At 41.0% G+C, this 22299-nt stretch overlaps 1 protein-coding gene across 1 annotated transcript in view; it reads right to left on the bottom strand.

Moving 5' to 3' along the window:
- VWA3B (von Willebrand factor A domain containing 3B) overlaps window positions 1-20570 on the bottom strand; it is a gene marked incomplete at both ends in the record, with an annotated part of 63777 nt that extends 43207 nt beyond the window's left edge. Inside the window, 7 exon segments of the mRNA XM_082277837.1 lie at window positions 4294-4418; window positions 6278-6447; window positions 11966-12125; window positions 14361-14611; window positions 16933-17027; window positions 18606-18824; window positions 20531-20570. Coding sequence (XP_082133963.1) covers window positions 4294-4418; window positions 6278-6447; window positions 11966-12125; window positions 14361-14611; window positions 16933-17027; window positions 18606-18824; window positions 20531-20570 — 1060 coding nt within the window.
- Between the last annotated feature and the right edge of the window lie 1729 nt (window positions 20571-22299).

Genomic DNA, 22299 nt, shown 5'->3' on the forward strand with positions numbered 1-22299 from the left:
TCACCAGCCAAAGAAAGTCACCTTTCTGGAGGGTGCAGTTCACAACCACTCCAAGCCCACTGTCTCTTGCACACATTCAGGCATCCATGTCCCAGGAATAATTTTGTCTTTAAAAATTACTTTAACCAGGGAGAGAAAGGGTCCTCCTGGTTCCCCCTGCCATGAAGCACTTCTCCACGTGCCCTGGCTGGCAGTGTAACAGCCAGACCTCTGGGGACGCCCTGGTTCTCATTCAAAACCCACCCCACTGCAATGGCAGGAGGGTGGCCACCAGTCCCACACGAGGGGACCGGCCTGAACACGCTGCTGCACACGTCGGCCTGCGCCAAGCGCAGTCGGCTTCCCTCGGCTCTCCCCGCAGCCATCCTGACTGTGCAGAGCGCCTCACCCTGGCTAATGCTCCAGGAGTGCCCTGCCCGCGGGTAGAGGCGTTTCTGCTCTGGAGAAGGGAGGCCTTGGAAAAGAGGAAGAGGATGAGGAAGGGTGTGGGGAAAGCTTGTGGCAAGGGGCAGAAGCATTTTGCTGACACCAGCGAATAGAGAAGCAAGACGGTAGATCTAAGCAAAAGCACAAACACACTTGCACATGTACAAGGAAACTCTTAACTCCCTCATTTCCATTTCCCAGTTATTTAACTGGCAGACAATCTCAAAAGAAGCAGCTTCCCCACATGTACCTCCACTCAAACAAACTCATCTGGTTTGACAAGTCACTGTAACCTATTTGATTTCCATATTGCTAATGGAAAAGCCTATATTAAAAAAAAAAAAAAAAGCCTACAAAGTATCTACAATATCTTTGAAACAGGAAGCAAATACCAATACAAAAGCAAATCATGGAAAACAGAAGTATTTCTTACTTGTCTGATTATCTGACTTAGACCGTGGAAGCAAGCAAATCCAAATATAATGGAATACGATCTATTTGAAAATGAATTTGCTAGCAAGGGAAGATGGGGAAATTTATTTTCTTCACTGCCAGTCCCTTTCTCAGCCTCCATGTGGCAGTAGAACACAGAAATATACCCTCAAGCACTGATTTTTAAAATCTCCATTTAGAGGGGGATGAATGAAGGCACAAAGAAGTATAAGAGGGTAGTCCACAGCTTTTACCTGCATACCTGCCAGGTCAAACAGCACTCAAACTCACTGCAGCCCAATCCTGTCCCTTTTCCATTGGGCAAATGGACAAAGCAAATGAACTTTGTATCCCATGTGGTATCACAGAACAGCTATCTGCATCACTCTCTACACATTAGCAAAGAGATTTGCTAGGCCAAGGTTAGGCTGCTGAGACTAGACAAAGCACACGAGAAAAAAGCAGAGGCAATGATCTTTGCAAAGAGTAGCAAAGCAGCTGCTCTTCAGCCATTATCCTGGCTCTCCAAAGAGAGGGTTCGATCTTTCCCATGTCAGTGTAAATAAACAGTGCAGGGGTCATTGACTTCAATGTCATACAGGGGAATGACGCTCTTATGATTCCCTTTTTTACACACACAACCTGAAATTTTTCCTGTGACAATCAAGTAAATGTAAAAAACCAAGCACACCTAAGAACAGAGCCTTATACTGTTCACAAGGAGGTCAGACACTTCCCTGTTTGGATTTATCACATCAGTAAAATCCTGATTTCAGTCCATTTGCATTTTCCCTACACATGCCAGCTCATCTATTCCACCACACAGAAACCACTACACAGAAATTTACTGTTTCTATGTCAGCCACCGAGGACCCTCTGTTCATTTCAGGATATAGTTCAAAGCACCACTGCTTTTCAAGCCTTATGTAGCACTCTTCACCCTGTTACTCCAAGCAGTTCACACAAATGTGCCCTTTTTCAGAATGACATCTTTTCTCCACAGCTTCCACCATTCCTTGCCCTCTATGTCTTCAAGTTCCAGCTTAAACGTCACCTCCTTTCCACTTATAATTTTAACTACATAGCAAGATTGCTTAATTCTACATCTTTTTGCAGATGAATAAACTGCACAAAGAATGTGGGCAGAAGTGATAACAGGAAAATTAGTGCTGGACGAGGAGGTATTATCACATTGGTGAAATTAGGCTTTATGTAAAAGCATTTCTCTGCTATAAGTAAATCTGAGGCTGCCAGCATAAGGACCTTAATTCTTTAATGAGTTACACCTGTTTCGATCTTGAGCACCCACTCAATATGATGTAAAAAATTTCAAAATTGTCAGTTTCTCACACTTGTTTTCTAAATGTCTGCTCAAGATGCAAAATAGGGGAGAACTGAGCGCTTATCTAAAATTTTAAATAGTTCACTTCTGACTTGTTTTGGTTAAGCCGATGAAAAGGAGCGAACATGAAGATATCCCATATTTGCAAAATGCTGATATTCAGTGGATACCCAGAAACTATCAGATGTCCTTAAAACAGCTTTTCCAGTCCATAAAACATGGTTATGAGTTTCAGTTTCCAGCTGTTGCATTTGTGGTGCAAAAGGAACATAATCAAAATATTCCTGTGCCTCCCTTTATTTTCTAGAAAGACCACATTTGGAAGATTAAATCTCTGGTTCATTCTCTATTTATTTCCTTGTGTAGTTTATGCCACACATCCAAGGACCAGTTTCAGAGCCCATTAGTGAGTAATCGACACTTTTATTTTTATTGCCTTATTACTACACCCTGAAGGAGTCTCTGAAACAAGAGAAATCAGACTCAGACCAGAATGATGTCTTCAATGTGTTTTCTTTTCTGAAAGGACTTTAGATTCTGCATATGACTGAAACACTCCAATTGGCTGCCAGTGATGTCATGACTGTGCTTGTAATACCCAGTAAATGCAGAAAGCTAATTGTGTTCCTTTTTAATGTGTAAATTCTACTCCATAATAGCAATAAGACACAACAGACAATGCACTTCAAGGGGATTACTGTCCTTTTGAGCGATTAACGCTATTCGGCTTTCAGCTTTAGAAACAGTGGTGAGGAAGTAATTTCAGTCATATAGGAGCTCTAGACTCATCTATTGAAACAGGCTGACTGCCCCAGGGGAAGAGGGAGCCAGCTCCCCCCACGCACACCCCCAAACGTGGCACAGCAAGAAAGCACTCATGGCAGACTGAAGGCATTATACTGCTCCACATTAGTATGAAACGATAGTGTTTTGAAGCAGACTCTGCTGTTGGTTTCTAAACTCTGCATGGGTGAGGCTTGAGTGTCCCTTTACAACCCAAAAAAGCAGGTGATACCTCACTCCTTTATTTCTGCCCCCCCCCCCCCACAGTGGTTCTTTCTCTTGTACTGTTATAATCATGGTCCTAGTGAAGGATAGGTACACAAGAAACTTGATTACAACCCAAATATAGGCCAGTTAGTCCAAGACTGGCTTTACATGAGCCTTACATGAGCCACCAAATCCACCTTATGCCATATATGCCCTAACAGTGAGACGAGGATAACACCATTCTACCTTTGGGGCAACATTAATGCCCCCACCATAATGAGGGGGCGTGGGTGGGTGTGTGTGTGGGTGGCTGTGTGTGTTAAGCCATTAGACTAAAAACGTCTTATGATCCCTGATGTCTAAAAGAAGTATTTTTTTTACTCTCCTGCTGAAAAAGACATCAAATTTGACACACAAAGCCTCACTTCACATCAAAAGCCCCTCTCCTCCCACCCCGCCTGAAACCACAGTCCAGTCCCACTGAACACGTACCCAGAGGAAGTAGCACTGTGACTAATGAGAAACACACTGAGCTTTCTGCCCAGCTCCACCCACCAGTGAAACTGTTTATTTTGGTTGTTTCCTCCTGGTATTTTTAATATCAATTCTCCCACCAGCACTTTGCACTGCTTTCTTGACAGTCACTTTACTGTGCTTTTTGCCTGTCTTAGTGACAAATTCTTGGGAGAAGCAAGTAAATCTCATGTTGATTTAATCCCCTTATATTACCTAAGAACTTGGCCTATATTGATGTGGCTGTTGTATCATACGGTTTTCTGCACTACTCTTCTTTTCTACCATTTCTCTATACATTTCCAGAAGGTCACTGGCATAAGCACACAAGTACTGTTCTTCATATTCCTAAATAAATTATCTTCTTCTCCCTTTTTTTCCTCTTCTCTTTCATTATCACATGCACATCCTCTACTCCATTTTTCTCTTTTCTTTGCCCTCTCCTTCCCACCCAGAGAATTTCCATTAGACCAGTCCTGTCCTCACCCCACCCACATCTACAGGTTTCTTTTGATTTTACACTCATCAAGTTCCTATACTGCATTTCCATTTTGACATATCGCTGATAGTATCAGAATAATCTTGTCTACCTAGTGGCATTCGCCCTTTCACTTTTCTGGAGCTCAGGGCAATTAAACTTTTTCCATCCTCTTCGTACTTTAGTGCAGGTCCAGCAGAATCTCTACAGTCATTCTTCTCAGCAAAAGCATGGAATCTGTAATACAAAATGAGTTTCCACCAGTACACAAACTACATAAATACTTCTCTAATTTTAAAGAGATGTTTTTCACACATACAACTTCAGAATTTTATCTAAAGCTTCAACTACAGTAAGATTACTAATATTATCAAACTTTTTTTTACATTTTTACATTTATGTACTTTCTGAAGTCTTCCCATGTAGAATATTCTTTCTTTTTGATATTACTTACTGCAAGGCACCTTACTCTTCAATTTCCTGGAAATCAATTTTTAATTAATGCTTTTAACAGGGGGAGCAGGCATGTAATTTAAGATGTCTGAGATGACACTAACACCTTTTTATCAGATTATCCTCCCAGCTGAAAGACTAACAGGAGCATTTATTTCATTATCAACATACAAATCAGGATGCCAAGCAGACTTCATTTATCCTCATTGTCAAAACAGAGAAGCTCTCAGAGCAGGAAAAAGATGCATTTCTAAAACAGAACTACTCTAGAAACAGGTTCAAGCCATGAAAAGCCCATGATCTTGGCTGTTCCTGTGGGAAAGCTGACTTAAACTTATAGACAGTTATTGGGCAAATATCCACCAGCAAGTTATTAACTGTCCCTGTAATTCTGTGCACAAAAGCTAGACTCATGTAAAAAGACGACAGTGAGAATCGTATCAAACAAAACAATTCCTCTCAGCTCCCTGCCACAACCCTTTTTGCCTGTTTCTACCATACAAGAAGCATTCACTTTCCTTTAATAAAGAAGGTAAAAACACTACCAAAAGAAAATGAGGGATAGTGACTAGCAATGTACCTGGTACCATAGAGGTACCACGCTTCTAAATGACCACAATCATTTTAAACACACATCAGACCAGAGCAAACATAACACTTTCCCACAGTCTTGTTTTTGGCAGACGCTCCCATCTCCTAAAAGCTATTTCTAAACACAGATGGCTATAAAAGAGCTAAGCAGCTGCCATCTTACCAATTGCTCTGCTGTCATTTGGGAGATTTCTACTGTTGGAGGGCTTCCCACTCTTGCACAAACAACAGTGAAACAGAAAAAGCTAGCAGCCATTTCACAAGTCTGTATCTGTACAGTGACTTCTGTTAAGCAGACAAACACCTACTGACACCTACTGCCTTCTTGCTGTTGAGCATGAATTTGGTCTTGTGGGTTTGGTATTTGTTCATTTGTTTTCCTTATTTTGATAACAGAATCAAGATTTAAGTCATCTTATCCACTTCTACTGAAGGCTGATTCTCACCACATGGCTGATTCCCAGGACAAAGCAGTCAACAAGCCATGTGGAATATATTAATTTCCACCAACCATAAAAAAAAGATGCTAGAAAGCATGGTACAGAACTGCTTTTCCACACAACCAGGCCTGAAGAATAACACCCCATCAATTTTCTGTTATTCCATGAGCTGCTCATTTAGGACAGGCATTTCCTTTCCAGTACATGTCTCTATGGCACTTGATCCAGCAAAACTCTAGATCGTTTTCTGGTGCTTGTGGATACTACTAATGTACAAAGCAACACAATAAAAACTTACTTCAGTTCATGTTGTGACCATTTCCCCTGAACAGTTTTCCAGACTTCAAGAGAAAGGCAGATGACAGACAATTTTTGGCATAAAAACGGAATGGCCTTTCTCCAAGCCAGTGAGAACATAAGTGAAAAAAAGCTGGTCTGTTTAAGTAGGGTCTGCATTCTACTCATATCTCCTATTTCCCCATCCCCGGATCACTTACTGAACTATTTTGTCTCATTTTCCTCATGGATTATATTCAGGTATGTCCCAATACCATTCCTATCAGCAAAGCACTTCATGAGTACTGAAATCTTTACTGTCCTTCTCTATCATACCTGCCAGAAGCCAAGCGGCTCAGCTCCTTCAGAAAAAGAATCGTTTTATCATCCCTAGCATTGAAAGACACTGTGTTGACTGGACAGAAGCCATCTGAAACCTTCTCAAGGAGTAGCTGCTTCGTGTCCACTGGAACATCCCCCACAGCAAAGTAATAAACAGCTTCAACCTGTCATTAAACAGAAAAAAAAGGTAATTGGAAGACATTGTTTTACATAAATGTCTGATATTTATTCCAGCACCATCCTGTGCTCAGTATTGGTAGGAAAATTTGGTAAAACTGATACATTACTTGGGCTATGAGATTTTCAGAGCTTTGGTTCTTCCTCTCATTTATGCTAGTAATTCAAAGGAAGGCCACACAAAATTTCCTCAAGTGAGACAAGAACCTGTCCCACAGTCCCTGGGTCTGATTCTGCCCAAGGCAAGCCTCTTTCCACAGAAGTTAACTGAAGCCAAAGAGAGGTGTAAGGAAAGACAACTGCATCATTAGTCAGAAAAAGGTTCTGTGCCATATGCCACTTTTATCAAGAGACATGCTATGTTGGTGCCTTGCCAGGGCTGAAAAGTAGGAACTTTTATACCAGACATAGTTTTACTGGCAGCATGTATTCTGAGGTTAGGAAAGATGGCAATCAAGGGAGGTGATTGTCCCATTCTGCACTAGTGCAACCTCACCTTGAATATTGTGTGCAGTTCTGGTCACCTCAATATAAGAAAGACACTAAACTATTGGAGAGTGTCCAAAAGAGAGCAACAAAGATGGGCCTTGAGGGGAAGCCGTATAAGGAGTGTCTGAGGTCACTTGGTCTGTTCAGTCTGGAGAAGAGGAGACTGAGAGGAGACCTCATGGCAGTCTACAACTTCCTCATGAAGGGAAGAGGAGGGGTAGGCATTGATCTCTTCTCTGTGGTGAGCAGTGAGGGAATGGCCTGAAGCTGTGTTGAGGGAAGGTTTAGGTTGGATATTAGTAAAATTTTTTATACAGAGGGTGGTTGGGCACAGGAACAGGCTCCCCAGGGAAGTAGTCACAGCACCAAACCTGACAAAGTTCAAGAAGCGTTCGGACAACACTCTCAGCACATGGTGTGACTCTTGGACATGGTCCTGTGCAGGGCCAGGAGTTGGGTTCAATGATCCTGTGGGTCCTTTCCAACTTAGCATATTCTGTGATTCTGTGATTATTTGAATGCTACTGCTAGTATTTACAGATAATTTGTATTTTCCCAAGGGCAGAGGTTTACTATAACTACACACACTTACATTCTGAAAATGTTATTGCAAGAAGAGAGAGAAGCTGAAGAAATGTCCTTTAGTTATTGCTTGAATAATGCATTTTGAGGGATTTTATGTTACCTGCACTTATCCATGTAACAATCCTCATGGTGAGTATGTTTCCAAAATTTTCACTATCATTAAAAACAAATGTAACAAACAGCTATCCCATGATGACTTTCAAGACAATATGTACAGTATATCAGCCCTATAGCATGGTACATACCAGCTGATAAATACCTGATAAATAGTTGTTTAACTGAAAAAATACACTTGAATACACTCACCTCTGTGCCCAGTATGGAGCAGATCATCTTGGAAACTATGCTAAGGCACATGGAAAATAAGAAGTCAACAAGGTTTCACTAAGGGCAAACATGCCTGACAAGTCTGGTAACCTTCTACAACAGGGTTACTGACCCCATCTACCTGGACTTGCATCAAGCATTTGACTCTTCTGCACAACACCCTTGACTCTAAATTGGAGAAATGTGGATTTGGTGGATGGACTACTCAGTGGATAAGGAATTGACTGGATGTTGCAGTCCAAGACTTGGGGTGAACAGTTTGATGTCCAAGTGGAATGTCCATGGTGCTCCTGAGGGGTCGATATGGGGACTGGCACTTTCTAACATCTTTGTCAGTGACACGGGCAGTGGGACTGATGGCACCCTCAGCAAGTTTGCCAACACCACCAAGCTGTGTGGTGTCTGATGCACTGGAGGGAAGGGATGCCATCTAGAGGGACCTGGACAGGCTTGAGACAAGGAACCAAGTGAACTTCATGAACTACAAGGCCAAGTGCAAGGTCCTGCTCCTGGGTAAGGGCAATCCCAAGTTCAAGTACAGGCTGGGTGGAGAATGGATTGAGAGCAGCTCTGAGGAGAAGGACTTGGGGGTGTTGGTTGATGAGAAGTTCAACATGACCCAGCAATGTGTGCTCGCATCCCAGAAATCAACTGTATCTAAGGCTGCATCAAAATCAGCATGGCCAGCAGGTCAAGGGAGGTGAGTCTGCCTCTCTACTCTACACCCATGAGACTCTTCCTGGAGCACTGTGTCCAGCTCTGAGACCCCCAACATAAGAAGGCATGGACTTGCTGGAGCAAGTCCAGAGGAGAGCCCCAAAGATGATCACAGGGATGGAGCATCTTTCCTATGAAGACAGACTGAGATGGTTGGGGATGTTCAGCCAGAGAAAAGGCAGCTCTGGGGAGACCTTATAGCACCTTCCAGGATCTAAAGGGGCATGAAAGCTGGAGAGGGACTTTTCACAAGGACAAGGGAGAATGGCCTTAAACTGGAGGATGGTAGATTTAGATGCAAGGAAGAAATTCTTCACTATGAGGGTGTAAGGCACTGGGAACAATTATCCAGAGAAGTTAGGAATGCCCCATCCCAAGAAGTGTTCAAGGCCAGGTTAAATGGGGCTTTGAGCTACCTGGTCCAGTGAAAGGTGTCCATGCCTATGCAGGGGTGTTGGAACTAAATGGTCATTAAGGTCCCTTCCAACCGAAACCATTCTGTGACTCTATGATTCTATGAATATTACTAGGAATCCCAGGACATGCACCACAAAAGACAACTATTTGAGTCTGGGGTAGCACTGAGGAAACCTTTCTGCACTCACGTCATTTCATGCAGTAGTAAAGCAAATGCAGTATCACCTACAAGTGTGCTCATACATTTCCACTACTGCCTTTGATACTGATTTGTATTCTAGCTCCCTGAGTCATTTCTGCATTTCAAGCTTCCTTCCTCATCTACCTTTTGGCATCTTCCTCAACACTGGAAGACGTCTCTCCCAAGCAGCAACCCAATATCGGGCTGGATAAGGCAAACTAACCTTGCCACCTTGAACTTCTCTTGGATCTTGCAGCGGGTCGAGACACTCCATATGGGAGGCAGGGGCCATAGTTACAGAATCCACTTGCTTGGGAGCAAGCAGGACCAGATGTACTAGCATCACTGATAATTCTAGATAAATACCAAGGGTAAAGAAAAAAATGAATGTGTTTTATTAAAGTGCAAGATTAACAAAATACTTACTAGCTTTAGAAGAAGGTACACAGAAACAAAAAGAACGAACTCTTGCATCTGTGTTCTAGTTCAGTTTTACCAAGTTCCCTGTCTGCCTTCCTCCAGCTAAAAAGCTATCTGAGCCTGCACACAGATCTCCCAGATGAGACCCAGTCCTTGGACAACACCATGTTCCTACTGCTTTTGCTGAAGAGTCTCCTGGCCCAGAGGAATGTATGCATATTGCACAACCATTTTTCCCAGTGTTTCTTCGGATTCACATCTTCTTCCTCTCCCTTTTAAGACTGCCATTAATTCATAAACTTGATATTCAACAAGAACAGAAATTTTCACTCTTTCTCCAAGGGATTTACTGCCTGCCTCTGCAACTTTTAAAATGCTGACATTTATTTGGCATAGCTGATACAGAACCAACCCCTCACAAGAAAATAAAAAAAAACCTGTGAACCCCAGATAATTCACTCTATATAACTACAAACCCAGCAATGACATACCACAAAAGAAATGTTCCTTACAGGTTAGTGGGGAAAGATTAAAACCTTTCAAATGAATCCTTCACATTTTGAAAATTGTAATTTTTACATTTAAACAAAATTCATACAAGAACAGAAAGGAGAACAGCATGAATAGTTCCTCATAGTCTTGATCTTGGTGGGGAGGTGTTTTGGATGAGTTATCCACACTTCACGGAATGGCACCTGTACAGAACTGGAGGTTAGACAGTATGGATGCATTTGTGGCAGGTAGAGCTCAAAGGATTGCAACATTACAGCAGACTGATCTTCAGTTTGGGATTGACAGGTCATAAGGAAAGAAAATCTAAGGAGTCACCATACATGGGAAGAAAAGACCAGCTAAAGGAATGACAAGAAGAGCCATGTCTAGGGCGGGAAAAAAAAAAAAAAAAAAGAGCTATTGTTTTGGAGCAACTTCTGTGAATGGAGCCAGTTCTTAGGAATGAGTTATTTATGACTGCTCAGTAAGTAGACAGCTTTTGCCTAGGACTGAATGGGGTATCCTCCATCTGCACTACAGTGAAGGTTGCACTTAAGTGAACTGCCAGTTATGAATAATAATGACTCTGTTTAGGAGCCATTGAAGTTTGGTTTATGCTGAGCACCTGCCACAACTGACTCCCCCAGATACTGGCCCACCAATATCTGGAAAAATAATAATAGATGTCCCACTGTCTGACAGATTTTAATTTCTGTTTATTCAAACAGAGACCCACCAGGTCCAACAAGACTTTTTTTCATCCAGACAATGCTGAAATCTAAACAAATTTTTTTAATTACTCATCAGGAAATCAGCATTATACTGGAAATTGAAAATGCTAATAAAATTTATGGAGGGGACATTTTAAAAACCATTCATGAAAAAAAAGCTCACTGGTGAACAATTTGCTCCTTACTCAGTTCCTTCTTAATATTAGTTACCAATCATCAAGGCTCATCTCGATGAGAATCCAGCAGCATAGGAAAGCAGAAGGTAACTCAAGCAAAAATACCTTCTCCTTCAAACAATGTCCCAGAAAGAGATTTACAAAGGAGTTAGGATTGGATCTGTGCACAGGGATGGATGTTAACGGCAGTGAAAACCAATGATTCTACTCCACAGACAGTAGGCCAAATTTTCCATTAAATTCAGGTGTTAGAGAAGTGAAAGAATATACATTGTAAGGAAAAGTCATAAAATATCCCTTTAATAACACAAGTTTTAAGTGACTAGCTCAAATGTTGGCATATATGTTTCATTTCTTGTGACTCTGCTTTAATGAATAAAGTAACACGGTACTTTTGGAAATGAACAGCATTTAATTGCAGGAATACTGGGCATGCTTTGTCTCTATCATGGAAGAAAGTCTAGCTATCACCTGGCTGATGAAAAAGGATTTGCATAGCCCTATCATGAGTTAATATTTACATAAATCTCTGTACTCACTATTTTGAATTTTAAATATAACTTTTCATGAGCATGTTGGATACATAGCAAAATAAAAATTGCTTCTCTGCCTTCAATAATGTTGGTACTAGAAATTTTCTCATAAACTTGAAGCCCTGAAAAACTTGTATGGCAAAGAAAATGGAAAGGAAGATGGTTTTTTTTTTCCCCTTAACGACAGAATGTTATTTATTCTGGGTACTCTAGGAAAGAAAATAAACAAGTTTCTGCATTCAAAGTACAGTACATTTACATAAAAAGACAATCATTAAGCATAGTATGCAGCTACACTTGAGGGGAAAAAAAAACTTTCCAAATGCTGTCATTAATATTTATCTTTGCAACATTGATCAGGGCAAATCATAGCAGCCAGCCTAGCACTGAATATTCTTGGATTTACTCGAGGCTTCTGAAAAGACGTATGAGCTTACCGCTTCATCACCCATGGCTTCCAGCAGAGCTTCAGCAGAGCTGGTATGGCTGACAGCTGTCATATGGTCCAGCTTCCAGAGCCACGTAACTGCAGACTTTACAGTATGTTCAGACACAGGAGTACATTTCTGTTGCCACTTCATAAGATCCTGAGCAGCCCTGAAAATGAGATTAACTATAAATCAGAAACAGTGAGAATCACGCTGGCAGAACAAGAGAGTGGAGCTCTACTATTATTACAATTCTTTTATATTCTTAAGTAAGAATTACAATATACCACAGATACTAAATCTATACTTGCAATAAAGGAAGCAGAGAAAAAATGAAACCATTAGAAAAATACCGTAATTTTATAAGAATTTTTTTGAGACAATTGTTTGCAAAGTAGGGTCAGGAGAGATAAAGTATTTTTTAAAAGAGTTCCTGTTTCATAACTCTCCTTATCATAAAAACTCAAGCAGGTTTTTAAAATATGTGCATAAAAAAAGTGTCTTCCACAAGTCTCGTTCCACAACTTTCTCCACGACCTTTGTGTCAGAGCAGTTTAACTGACACTTTTTTTTGTAATACATCTGATCTTTGGCTACCCATCAAAAATAAAATTTGTGATGCTAAGCTTTTCGGTATTCTAATTGATAGAAGACCGTAGTCTTAATGGAAGAACAGAAGTACAAAGCCAATGAGCACTTGTGCCTGTGCACTTGTACATAAAAAGGCAGAAAGGAACTAAAAAACCAACTGGTTCCAGTATCTGTGACATTCCATCAAGAACTATTTTGAAGGGTTTCCTGCAAATCTAAAAGACAAATATGTTTCCCAAGATTCTTTTAAAGTAATAATTTATATGCTATATTGTCTTTTGTCTCTGTCCTGCAAAAACAAATTGATGACCATAATTACTGTTTCAATTTTGACCTGGCTTTGCATTTCACTTTTTAAAAGTTCTCTGATATCAAAAACTATGGAAGTTATCTGCTTTGGAAAATATCTTCTTTGGAAAATATCTACTTTTGCAACAGGCTGCCCCAAGAAGCTGTGGATTCCCCATCCCTGGAAGTGTTCAAGGCCAGGTTGGATGAGGCTTTGAACAACCTAATCTAATGGAAGGTGTCCCTGCCCATGGCAGGGGGCTTGGAACTAGGTGGTCTATGATGTCCCTTGCAACCTAAACCATTCTGTGATTGTATTACTCTCCTTTTCAAATCTCAGTTGTGTCACAATCTAGAGAATTAAGATAGGGTACCAGAATCAAACCTGTAGGACAATGCTTGGGTAAAATAACATTAAGAATCACCATGTAATTGTAAGTTAACATTGCAGAACCAATTTTAAAATTATATGACCTAATTTGTGCATAATTTTTTTCCACTCATCTATCCCAACCCAAGCTTACACATTCAAACTCTCATGCATATATGAGACTTTATGCAGATAGGTAAGAGTTGAATAGCTGCTTCTATTCTTCTAACTGAATGCAAATTCATTTACTCCTCTTAGGCAACAAGCACTTGGAAATCTTCTTTTGTTATGGAAATCTATTATTCTTTCCTACTGCTGCAACTGATTTCTGTGACCATGGAAATCTATAGATATACAAATGGCTGTGCCTGTGCCTATGGCACTTCGGGGAGTGCACATTTAGCTGCAAGGCAGAAACCTATAATGTCTAAAGACACAAGAATGCAATAGGTGGTCAGATAGAACCTCACTGTTTCACTAATACTGCAACATCTGAAGGGTATTACTTGCTGTTGCAAATCCTTCTGATTTTGTAGAAGGCATGTGTCAGTATTTGGGTTCTGGTACCCTTTATCTGTTCTTCAGGCTAACAGTGGTCTTCTGTTAAATGGAAGTAGCAAGTTCAGGATAACTGTGGGTGAAAATTGGTGGGAAATCTACAGATATTAGTATGACATGAATCACGACAATTTCCAGTACAGAAAGCACCTTATCCAAACACATATAACATGCAACTCTTTTTTATTCTCCAGCAATGGGCCGACATGGACTTCTTTGTCCAGACTGGAGAGACCTGATTGTGGCCTTTCAATACTTGAAGGGACTTAGAAGAAAAATGGGGAGAGTCTTTTTAGTAGGGCCTGTAGCAATAGGACAAGGAGTGATGGTTTTGAAGTAAAAGAACCTATATTCAGACTAGACAAAAGGACGAACTTTTTTGTAATGAGGGTGCTGAAACACAGGAGCAGGTTGCCCAGAGAGGTGGGAGATGCCTCATCCTTAGAAACATTCGAAGTCAGGCTGGATGCCGCTTTGAGCAACCTGGTGTAGTGGAAGGTGTCCCTGCCCATTTGCAGGGGTGTTGGACCAGATCACCTTTAAAAGTGCCTTCCAACCCAAACCATTCATTCTATGATTCTGATTCTTTCTGCTTACCAGATGAGGTTGAATCTGGCAATTTGGATCACCTGTTCCACAAGTACCATAGAAAGTGCATCCCGACAAAGATCAAATTCAGTTGGAGCTGCAATGCCAAAATCCAACACAATGACAATGCACTGTTCTTGAATCACTCCAAATATCTGCCGGCTCTCACTGGTTAACCATTCCATTCGCTGCTTATATAGCTCAATAGCTCCCATTAGACAATCCACAAAATGAAGAATCAGTTCTTTTTTGGCTGTCAGCTTTATTCAAATAAGGGAGAGAAGGAAATTGAATATCAAAACAAATAATACAAATGCAGCCCCAAGCTTAGCACAGCTGCAATAGCTAGTTTGTAAGTGTCAGACATGCCAGCCAAGGTAGCAGTGAAAACAACCCATTTTCCTTCCACTGTTTCAAGAGCAAATACTTGACAAATGCATCTAAGCTATAAAGAAAAGGCACTGCATTTTGTCCTAATTGCTTTTCATAATCTTTTTATGTGAGCATGGGACAGTGCCAATGGGTTGTCTGACTAGTCTGTCTCAAAACTGGAGCAATTAGAATGAGCTGAACACAGACTAGGATGTAGAAAGGGCTGCAGAGCAGATGGGTGAACAAACAAGGACACAGAAACTTTGTACCTTCTTAGACTAGAACTTTGACTGGCTTTTAAAAAAATTTTACAGCAATACAAGGCAGCATACGGTTTGGTTCTAGGGCACTTCAATCTCCACCTTGTCTTTAGCATTTGGAAGGAAAACATAAAATGTTTCTTGTTTGAACACTAACAATGCCCAGCATTACAGATTAACTATTTGTGGATAGGTACTTAGGCAAATCTAGTTCAGATAACTGCAATCAACAACTAAAACTTCCCATACCTTTTCAGTAAAGAAAAATCTAGAATCAGTATTAAAATCAAAACCAGCACATCCTCCCAATGAGTAAGTGTATACAGATTCATCATGACCTGTGAGTCTAAAACTGCACCACAGATTCCCCCAATAGCTCTGGGCCATGTGAGCTGATTTACTGGTTGCCTTTTACCTCTAACTTCCTTTCCAGGACTAAGTACAAAACCTTGGAAACACAAATGTTTTTAAACAAGAACATTTCTCAGGGAGAAGATATTTTGTGTGTCAGTCTGCACACATCTCCCTCTCTTTTTTTATTTTTCTGTGTTCTTTAATATCAGCTTGGGCCCTGTAATGTGCCTCCCAGATACAAAGTCTCAGGCAGTCTGCCAAAGGAATGTCGGCCCGGGAAGGAGCACTTAGAAATCGAGTTTCCTCCTATGACAGTCAGATTCATACAAAGTTTACTGCACTACATCGACCAAACTCCATCTTAAAATAAAGCACTTTTCTTTGAATATCCTCTCACTCATAGAAAGCAAGTGCAGATTTCCATTTCTCTGAGGGCCAGGAAACTTCTGACTGTCCAGTCTAATTTTATTCATGGCCGTTCATACCCATTTATTTTTGGACTAGCATGCCTTTTAGCAGAGAAAACTACAGCTTTGCCCTATCCCTGTAATTTGCCTTTCTGTAGCATTCAAGGGCAATAATACTACCCCTCTTCTGTCTTCTTTCGGGCTTACATTTCAGCATCAACCAAGCCCTCTTATAAGATCATCACTCCACTGCAGTTCATCCTACCAGCTCTTCTCAGTACCTGCTCTGGTTTGAATGGCTTATTCTAAGCCTGTGGTAACTGTATACAATTTTGTACTTAATATCCTAAAGGAGATCTGACCAGATTTTGTATAGTAGCAAAAATGTCTTTCCTGCTGCTCACAACATGTCCAAAGATTAGAAGATGTGTAAGTATTTCATATTGAATTAATGGGCATAAAATGAGGGGGAAAGGCTCCCTGAAATCGTTCTTTACCCATTTTTAAGCTTTGGGCCTCAAAAGTTACTCTAGTCATCAGAAAAAATGACAAGCCATTTGCTTTTGTAAAATCCTTTATAAATTAACTCTCTCCCTTCCACACTCACATGCACATCTCTTCAATCAGAATCCATGCTCTTAACAATGGGGCTGCCAGCAGCTGTTGCTAAGACATTCCTTAGAACATGAGCACGGGCAGAGATCCAGCTAGCTGTCTCTATAGAATAGGCTGAGCCTTTTGTGACCTGCTGGCACTAAGCAAAGCACTGCTTTGCATTGGCAATGACAGCGCATTTTGTCTTTCTCTTTCAGTGTCCCCATTTGTTTTATTGATTACAATTTTATTTTTTTTAACTCATTCTGAGCATCTTCTCTTTAAGGATTCTGTCTTTCAAGACAGGGTAGATGTTGCTTAGAAACTGCAATCTTCTCTGGAAAAGATTTACTGCAATGCTGCACCAAGGCAAGAGACTAAGACTTAGAAAGGAAAAAAGATGTCTAGCTTTTCTACCACTGATAGTTATCACTAACAGTTTGACAAAACAGAAAAAAAAAATCAAAAGATAAAGTACTTACAAAGAATGTAAGTATTTTATGCCATAGGAAGGCATTTTAGTCATATCACTCTGCAACAGTGATAATAACTTCTAAGCACGTAGGGAAGTTACCACAAGTCAGCCACACTTACATTATACACGCTGCCATCTTGTGCTCTCTTGTATTGAGGAAACAGACCATGTGCATACCGAGAAGCCACTGGTTTCCCCAAGGTGGTCACATAATCTACAGTAAAATTTACAAAAGATCAAGTTGCTAATCTTTGAGACTACTTCAAACAGGTATTTTTCAGGCTGATGTGTATGTCATCCATGTGTGAGGCACACACATCAGTATTGACTCTTGACATTAAGAAACTTGAAAGAAATTCTAATTCTGTTTTTATTTTACAGTTATTTTCTGGTTATATCTATGATGGGTACTGGAGGCTCTCAGCCTCTGGCTGCATCTCCTGTTGTGCCTGGCTGCATTCCCTGGCTGGACCCTAGACATGGTTAATTACCTTGCCCTGCTGCAGGACTGTATCCTGTTCAGAGAGGGCACGGCCTGGGCTGCAGTCCCTTTTGGCTCCTGTCTCACTTTCCACCCATAGGGCAGCCCTGCTTTTGCTGCTTCCTGCCAGTTTAGTCAGAAGTGAGGAAAAAAACCACATCTAATTACTTATAGGCCAAAAACTACATGGGACTTTAATTATTGTGAGGTTTAGGCAACCTCACAACAGGACTTGCAAATATTTGTCTATCAAACGTAATATAAAATCTGGTACAGATAATGCTGTTCTCTTACACAACTCAGTGGGTGCAGAAGTGAGTGCATCTAAGGAAAAGGTTGCACTCTGCACTTTCAGTAGCTAGAAAGCTTCTCCATGATCTCCACTGATAGGGAAACATTAGGGGTGGGAATAGTGAACGTCATAAAGCAGCTATCTGTGCACCATGCTGCCCTGCCAAGCTAGTACATTTTGCTCCTAATACTGTAACAACTTTAACCCTGCTTAACAGCTTCTTCTTAATCTGCAACACACAAGATATCAGGAACTGCACTGGTGATCTTTGAATGCCCCATGGACACAAGCCAGACAAAATCTTAAATTATGCAACCTAGAACTACTGCGATACATTACAATTCCTACTTCTCAGGCAGCAAGCTGTTCAAAGAAAAGAATATATTACCATGCTCGGCAAAGCACCATTATGGCAGTGGTTAATAATTATTAGCAAACTCTTCCCCTCCAGCTGTCAGATAACTGCAAAGGAACATTTTTCTATAGTCTGACTTTGCATGAAAAGCAGACTGAATTCTAATTAAATTTAACTTTTTCCTTAAAGCTGGATACCTGGAAATAATATACTACTCCCAAGCACATTTACTAACCCTGATGATCAATATTAAATCACAGATTATGGCATGGCATACATTATATTTGCCATCTGAAAGGAGACAGAGATCTTATCGCGTGTTATTTGCAAGAAAAAGATTAACAGTCTCAGCAGCACCAGCTATTTCCCAGCTACAGCTAAATTGGTGAGGATGTGAACTTCAGCCTAGGGTAAAGAAACAGTACAACTGAGTAAGGAAAGCCATTCTCAGACCCTAAATCCTTCTCATATCAAAAGGAGATGGAGTGTCTCAGTTCTCTGAATTGGCAGTGTCAGCAACTGTGGATACCGCTTTCATTTCTGCCATTACCGTAATAGACAATATGAAAATCTCCACTGTGTACATTGGGTGCAGAATGAGTGCGACCCTCTAGACTATTCAAAGTTGGGGGATTTATTATCCTATTATTGATTTGTCTTATACCTTTCCTGTGCTGGAATCCAATCTGTGACAAAATCTGGGACAGGGACAATTTGTTTCTTTTGAGACCATAACGTTGAAGCCATTTAGAAGATGAAACAAGGGATTGTACATCTGTTCTCCATTGACTGACCACCAGTCTCTTTTCCTTCTCTTCTGATTTCTTCTTGTCGACCTCGTGGGAATCTTCAGGATCTTGTCTGTGCTTTGAATGAAAGGCATCTGCTGTAAAGAGAAATGAGGGAAACAAAACCTTTATATTTTAACCAAACAATTTCAAAACTGAACAAGATGAATTTCTCCTTTCTTTACCTTTATTGCCTCCTTTCTTTACCTGTATTCCACGGTTCTGTATACACATAAAGCTCACCTCTTGTTTTCTTTCTTTCATACTGAATAATATTCTTAATCTGGAAAGCTGCTCTCAGTCCTACACATCCACTTGCTGTTGTATCTTTTTATTCATCCATATACATTCATCTTCAATTTATTAAAGGAAACATCTCTTGTATGCTGAAATTCAAGCCCTGAAATCTAAGTCCAGTTTGCCAAACGGCACTTCTCCCAGCTCCTAAGACATCTCTCCTAAGTCTTGGAAATCAGAACACATAATAGGCATTCAAAAATTGTCAGACCATCACTATGTACACATTAGAAGTATTATGCAATAAACAAGTAGTTCCAAAAAATGGCATGTTGAACTCCTACCATAAGCAATAGCATTGTCCCCAGAAGATCCTGACTTTATTGCAAGGCTGGTGAAATTCCCTCTGATCACATCACTTGCCTCAAGTGTAAATGATGATTCTGTCAGTTTCTGCTCTGGGCTGTGATGGACCATGTGCATGCATAAGAAACCATGGACATGAAGGTCTAGGTGTGGGTGCCCCCAACATCTAGGTTCATTTGAAGTTCTACAGGACGTGGAACACACTTCAGCAAGGAAGTATGGTTTGCTAGGCTAGCTCTACTTGTATTTGGCAGCAGTGGCAGCTCAGAGCCCAGAGTGCTGAGGCAGAAATGGAAGCAATAATAACAATAATGCCTCTGTTCCTCAGCACAGAGGTTCTAGGAGGACTTTGGTATTTCCTGTTCATTCCCAAAATAGTCTGCATGAGCTAAGCTGGCTCTAGTTGATTAAATACCCTTGCTGTATCTAAGTTTACTTGCTGTAGACTTTGGAAATTTCTGTTCATTTTCCCCAGTACCAACATCATCCAGTGTATCCCAGTCCTCCATTGCCCATATACCGTAAACTGCCCGTAAATGCACAGCATGTATCAAACTGGCCCAAAATACAAAGAAAAGTACTTCCATCTTTAATGCCTTCAAAATAACCTTCAGTCTAGTATGGAAAGTGATCAGAACTCCCTGCTAAATTCAAGTATTATAACAACTGACCTGGTTTGAAAAGTTCATTAGATAGACAGTTCCTCAGTTAACACTACATAAAGGAAATTAGAGTCTTATCTTCAGAAACCATCTTACAGTGACAGGGCTTCTATACAGCGTAGACTGGCACGAGTTCTTTCACAGTCATCAGTCCTACAAGCAGGACGCTGGGCTGGCATGCCTATAGAGGTTGGCATGCCTATAGAGGCTGGCATTTTACCAGCCCTCCTTTGCTCTGTGCAGAAGCAGCAGTGACAAATGTTAACTCTAGAGAGAGGCAGGTGAAGGTTTGCAGCTGCTCGAGCTTTGAATATAGTCAGGCACTGTTTATAGTCACTTGAACAGTCATTCCCAGTTTCCTTCTCCAAAAATACATCAAGGCCAGCACAGCACCCCATACACAGCCCAGGTGAGAGTGGCACAGCTTCAGAATGGCTTGTACACAGCCAGCATTGCACACCACAGTACTCCAAAGAAAACTGGAAGTTATCTAGGAAAACATGGAATCTATGCAAAAATAGTGATGAAATACTCACAGTCACTCCAAGCAAGTCTCTTAGATGGATTAGCAGTCATGACAGATCTCTTGACCAGCAGCTCCTCTTTGCTTTATTCTGAAACCCTGAGGAATCATTATGTTTTAAAAAAATTAAAATATTGCCATGCACAGGTCAGTATGAACTGGAGACCAGCTCCACATGCCCAGTCAATAATAAGCTGCAGAAGGATGAGATCAGGATTTTCCTCAAGCAAAAAAATATTACAAACTAAAAAGATAGCTACTTCCCATCTCAAGAAAGGCTAAAGTCATATTTGACAGGGATACACAAGCTCAAAAGTGGGAAATCAGGAAATTGGTAATATTGTTTCCCTTCCTTCACCCTTAATTATCATTAAAAAGAGCCAGTATGCTAGAAAAATGAGTGTGGTGCTTTGGCCTGCTGTCAGCCAGTTGTATCATATTCTTTTATTTTGCAGTATACCTTACCTTTGCTATAATTCTATTTATGAGGAAACCTAGGAGTATCTGAGATGCAATTTTGTGAAGAGATTTATAACTTTGCCTAAGACTACAAGATGATTCACAAAGAAAAGGAATTACGTGTGTGAATGTGGTATAAGGCCCAACTGTGAATAAGACAGCAGATGAACAGAAGACAAAACTCCAGAGAAAGCAAGGTAGCATACACTGGCTGAGTGTATTGCTTTGAGACATCATTCTTTGCCATTGACTTGGTTTTTTCTTTTAATAAGTAAGATGAATGAATGAGGGATATTTATGAATCATTAGCAGGCCAGATGTTAGCCATTGCCATCAAGCAGTTTTTCCCACAGGAAAAGCAAAAACAGGATAAAATATTTAACCCAAAGACTTAGCTTTCTCCCTCTTTCTTCAATGCAGAATAGAACATGCTATTTATTCCTCTTATACAGGTTTAAATACCCATGTGGAAACATATAAACCATTCCAGTCTTTGTCCTGCTCACAAAGAAAGACATGAACAGTGTGAAAGGCAGGGAGGACTTGAAAAAAGCAGGACTCTGTTCTGCACCCTAACACCCCAGGTGTTGTGCAGCACAACCCCTGACTAGCCTTGGCTATCAGGGCATTAAAAGGAAGCCCTTGCCACAGGGGAGCCATGGCAGACAAGGCCTATAGTGAAAGGCCACAGCAAGCCACAAGGCTTGTGCCATTTTTCTCTCCAAATGAAGAAAAAGTACCACGGTAATAGCTGAGACACAATTCAAGCAGCAGCCTGCATCAGAGAATGAATCCCAGGTGCCACCTCATTTTCCAGATGCCCAGGGGCATGGCAACAGGTTTTTCCTTGCCTTAGCCTCCAGCACCACCCCCAGTTCCTTGAAAACACCTGGATGTGAAATGCTAGCTCTGTATGAAAAGAAGCATTTGAAAGCAGATGAAGCAACTTCCAATGGAAACAGTGAGTTTTACCTCAAGTCTTGGAAACAGTGAGCTCAAAAACAATGATAGCTGGGATAATCTTCAGCCCAAGATCTGAATCCAAACAGGTTATTTTCAAAACACGAACCAGAGTTCTTCTGGGCACCTCTACCCTTTCTGCTCTGGCCAGTGAAAACAAAATGCTAAAGCCGTAACCCACCACCAGCTCAGCATGTGTAACACATGTGCGGGTGGCAATGTTTGCTGAGGCCATTCCGCCGGGCTGCCCCAACAGGTGGGAATGCCTCGGGAAAGCCACATACCTTACAGCCCAAGAAGCTGCCTCACACCCCACCTGAAGGACTGAACCCCAGATGAAGGGAGTGCAGGGGCCTGAGGTTA

This window comes from Coloeus monedula (genome assembly GCF_965178545.1).
Source record: "Coloeus monedula genome assembly, chromosome: 3".
Lineage (NCBI taxonomy): Eukaryota > Metazoa > Chordata > Aves > Passeriformes > Corvidae > Coloeus > Coloeus monedula.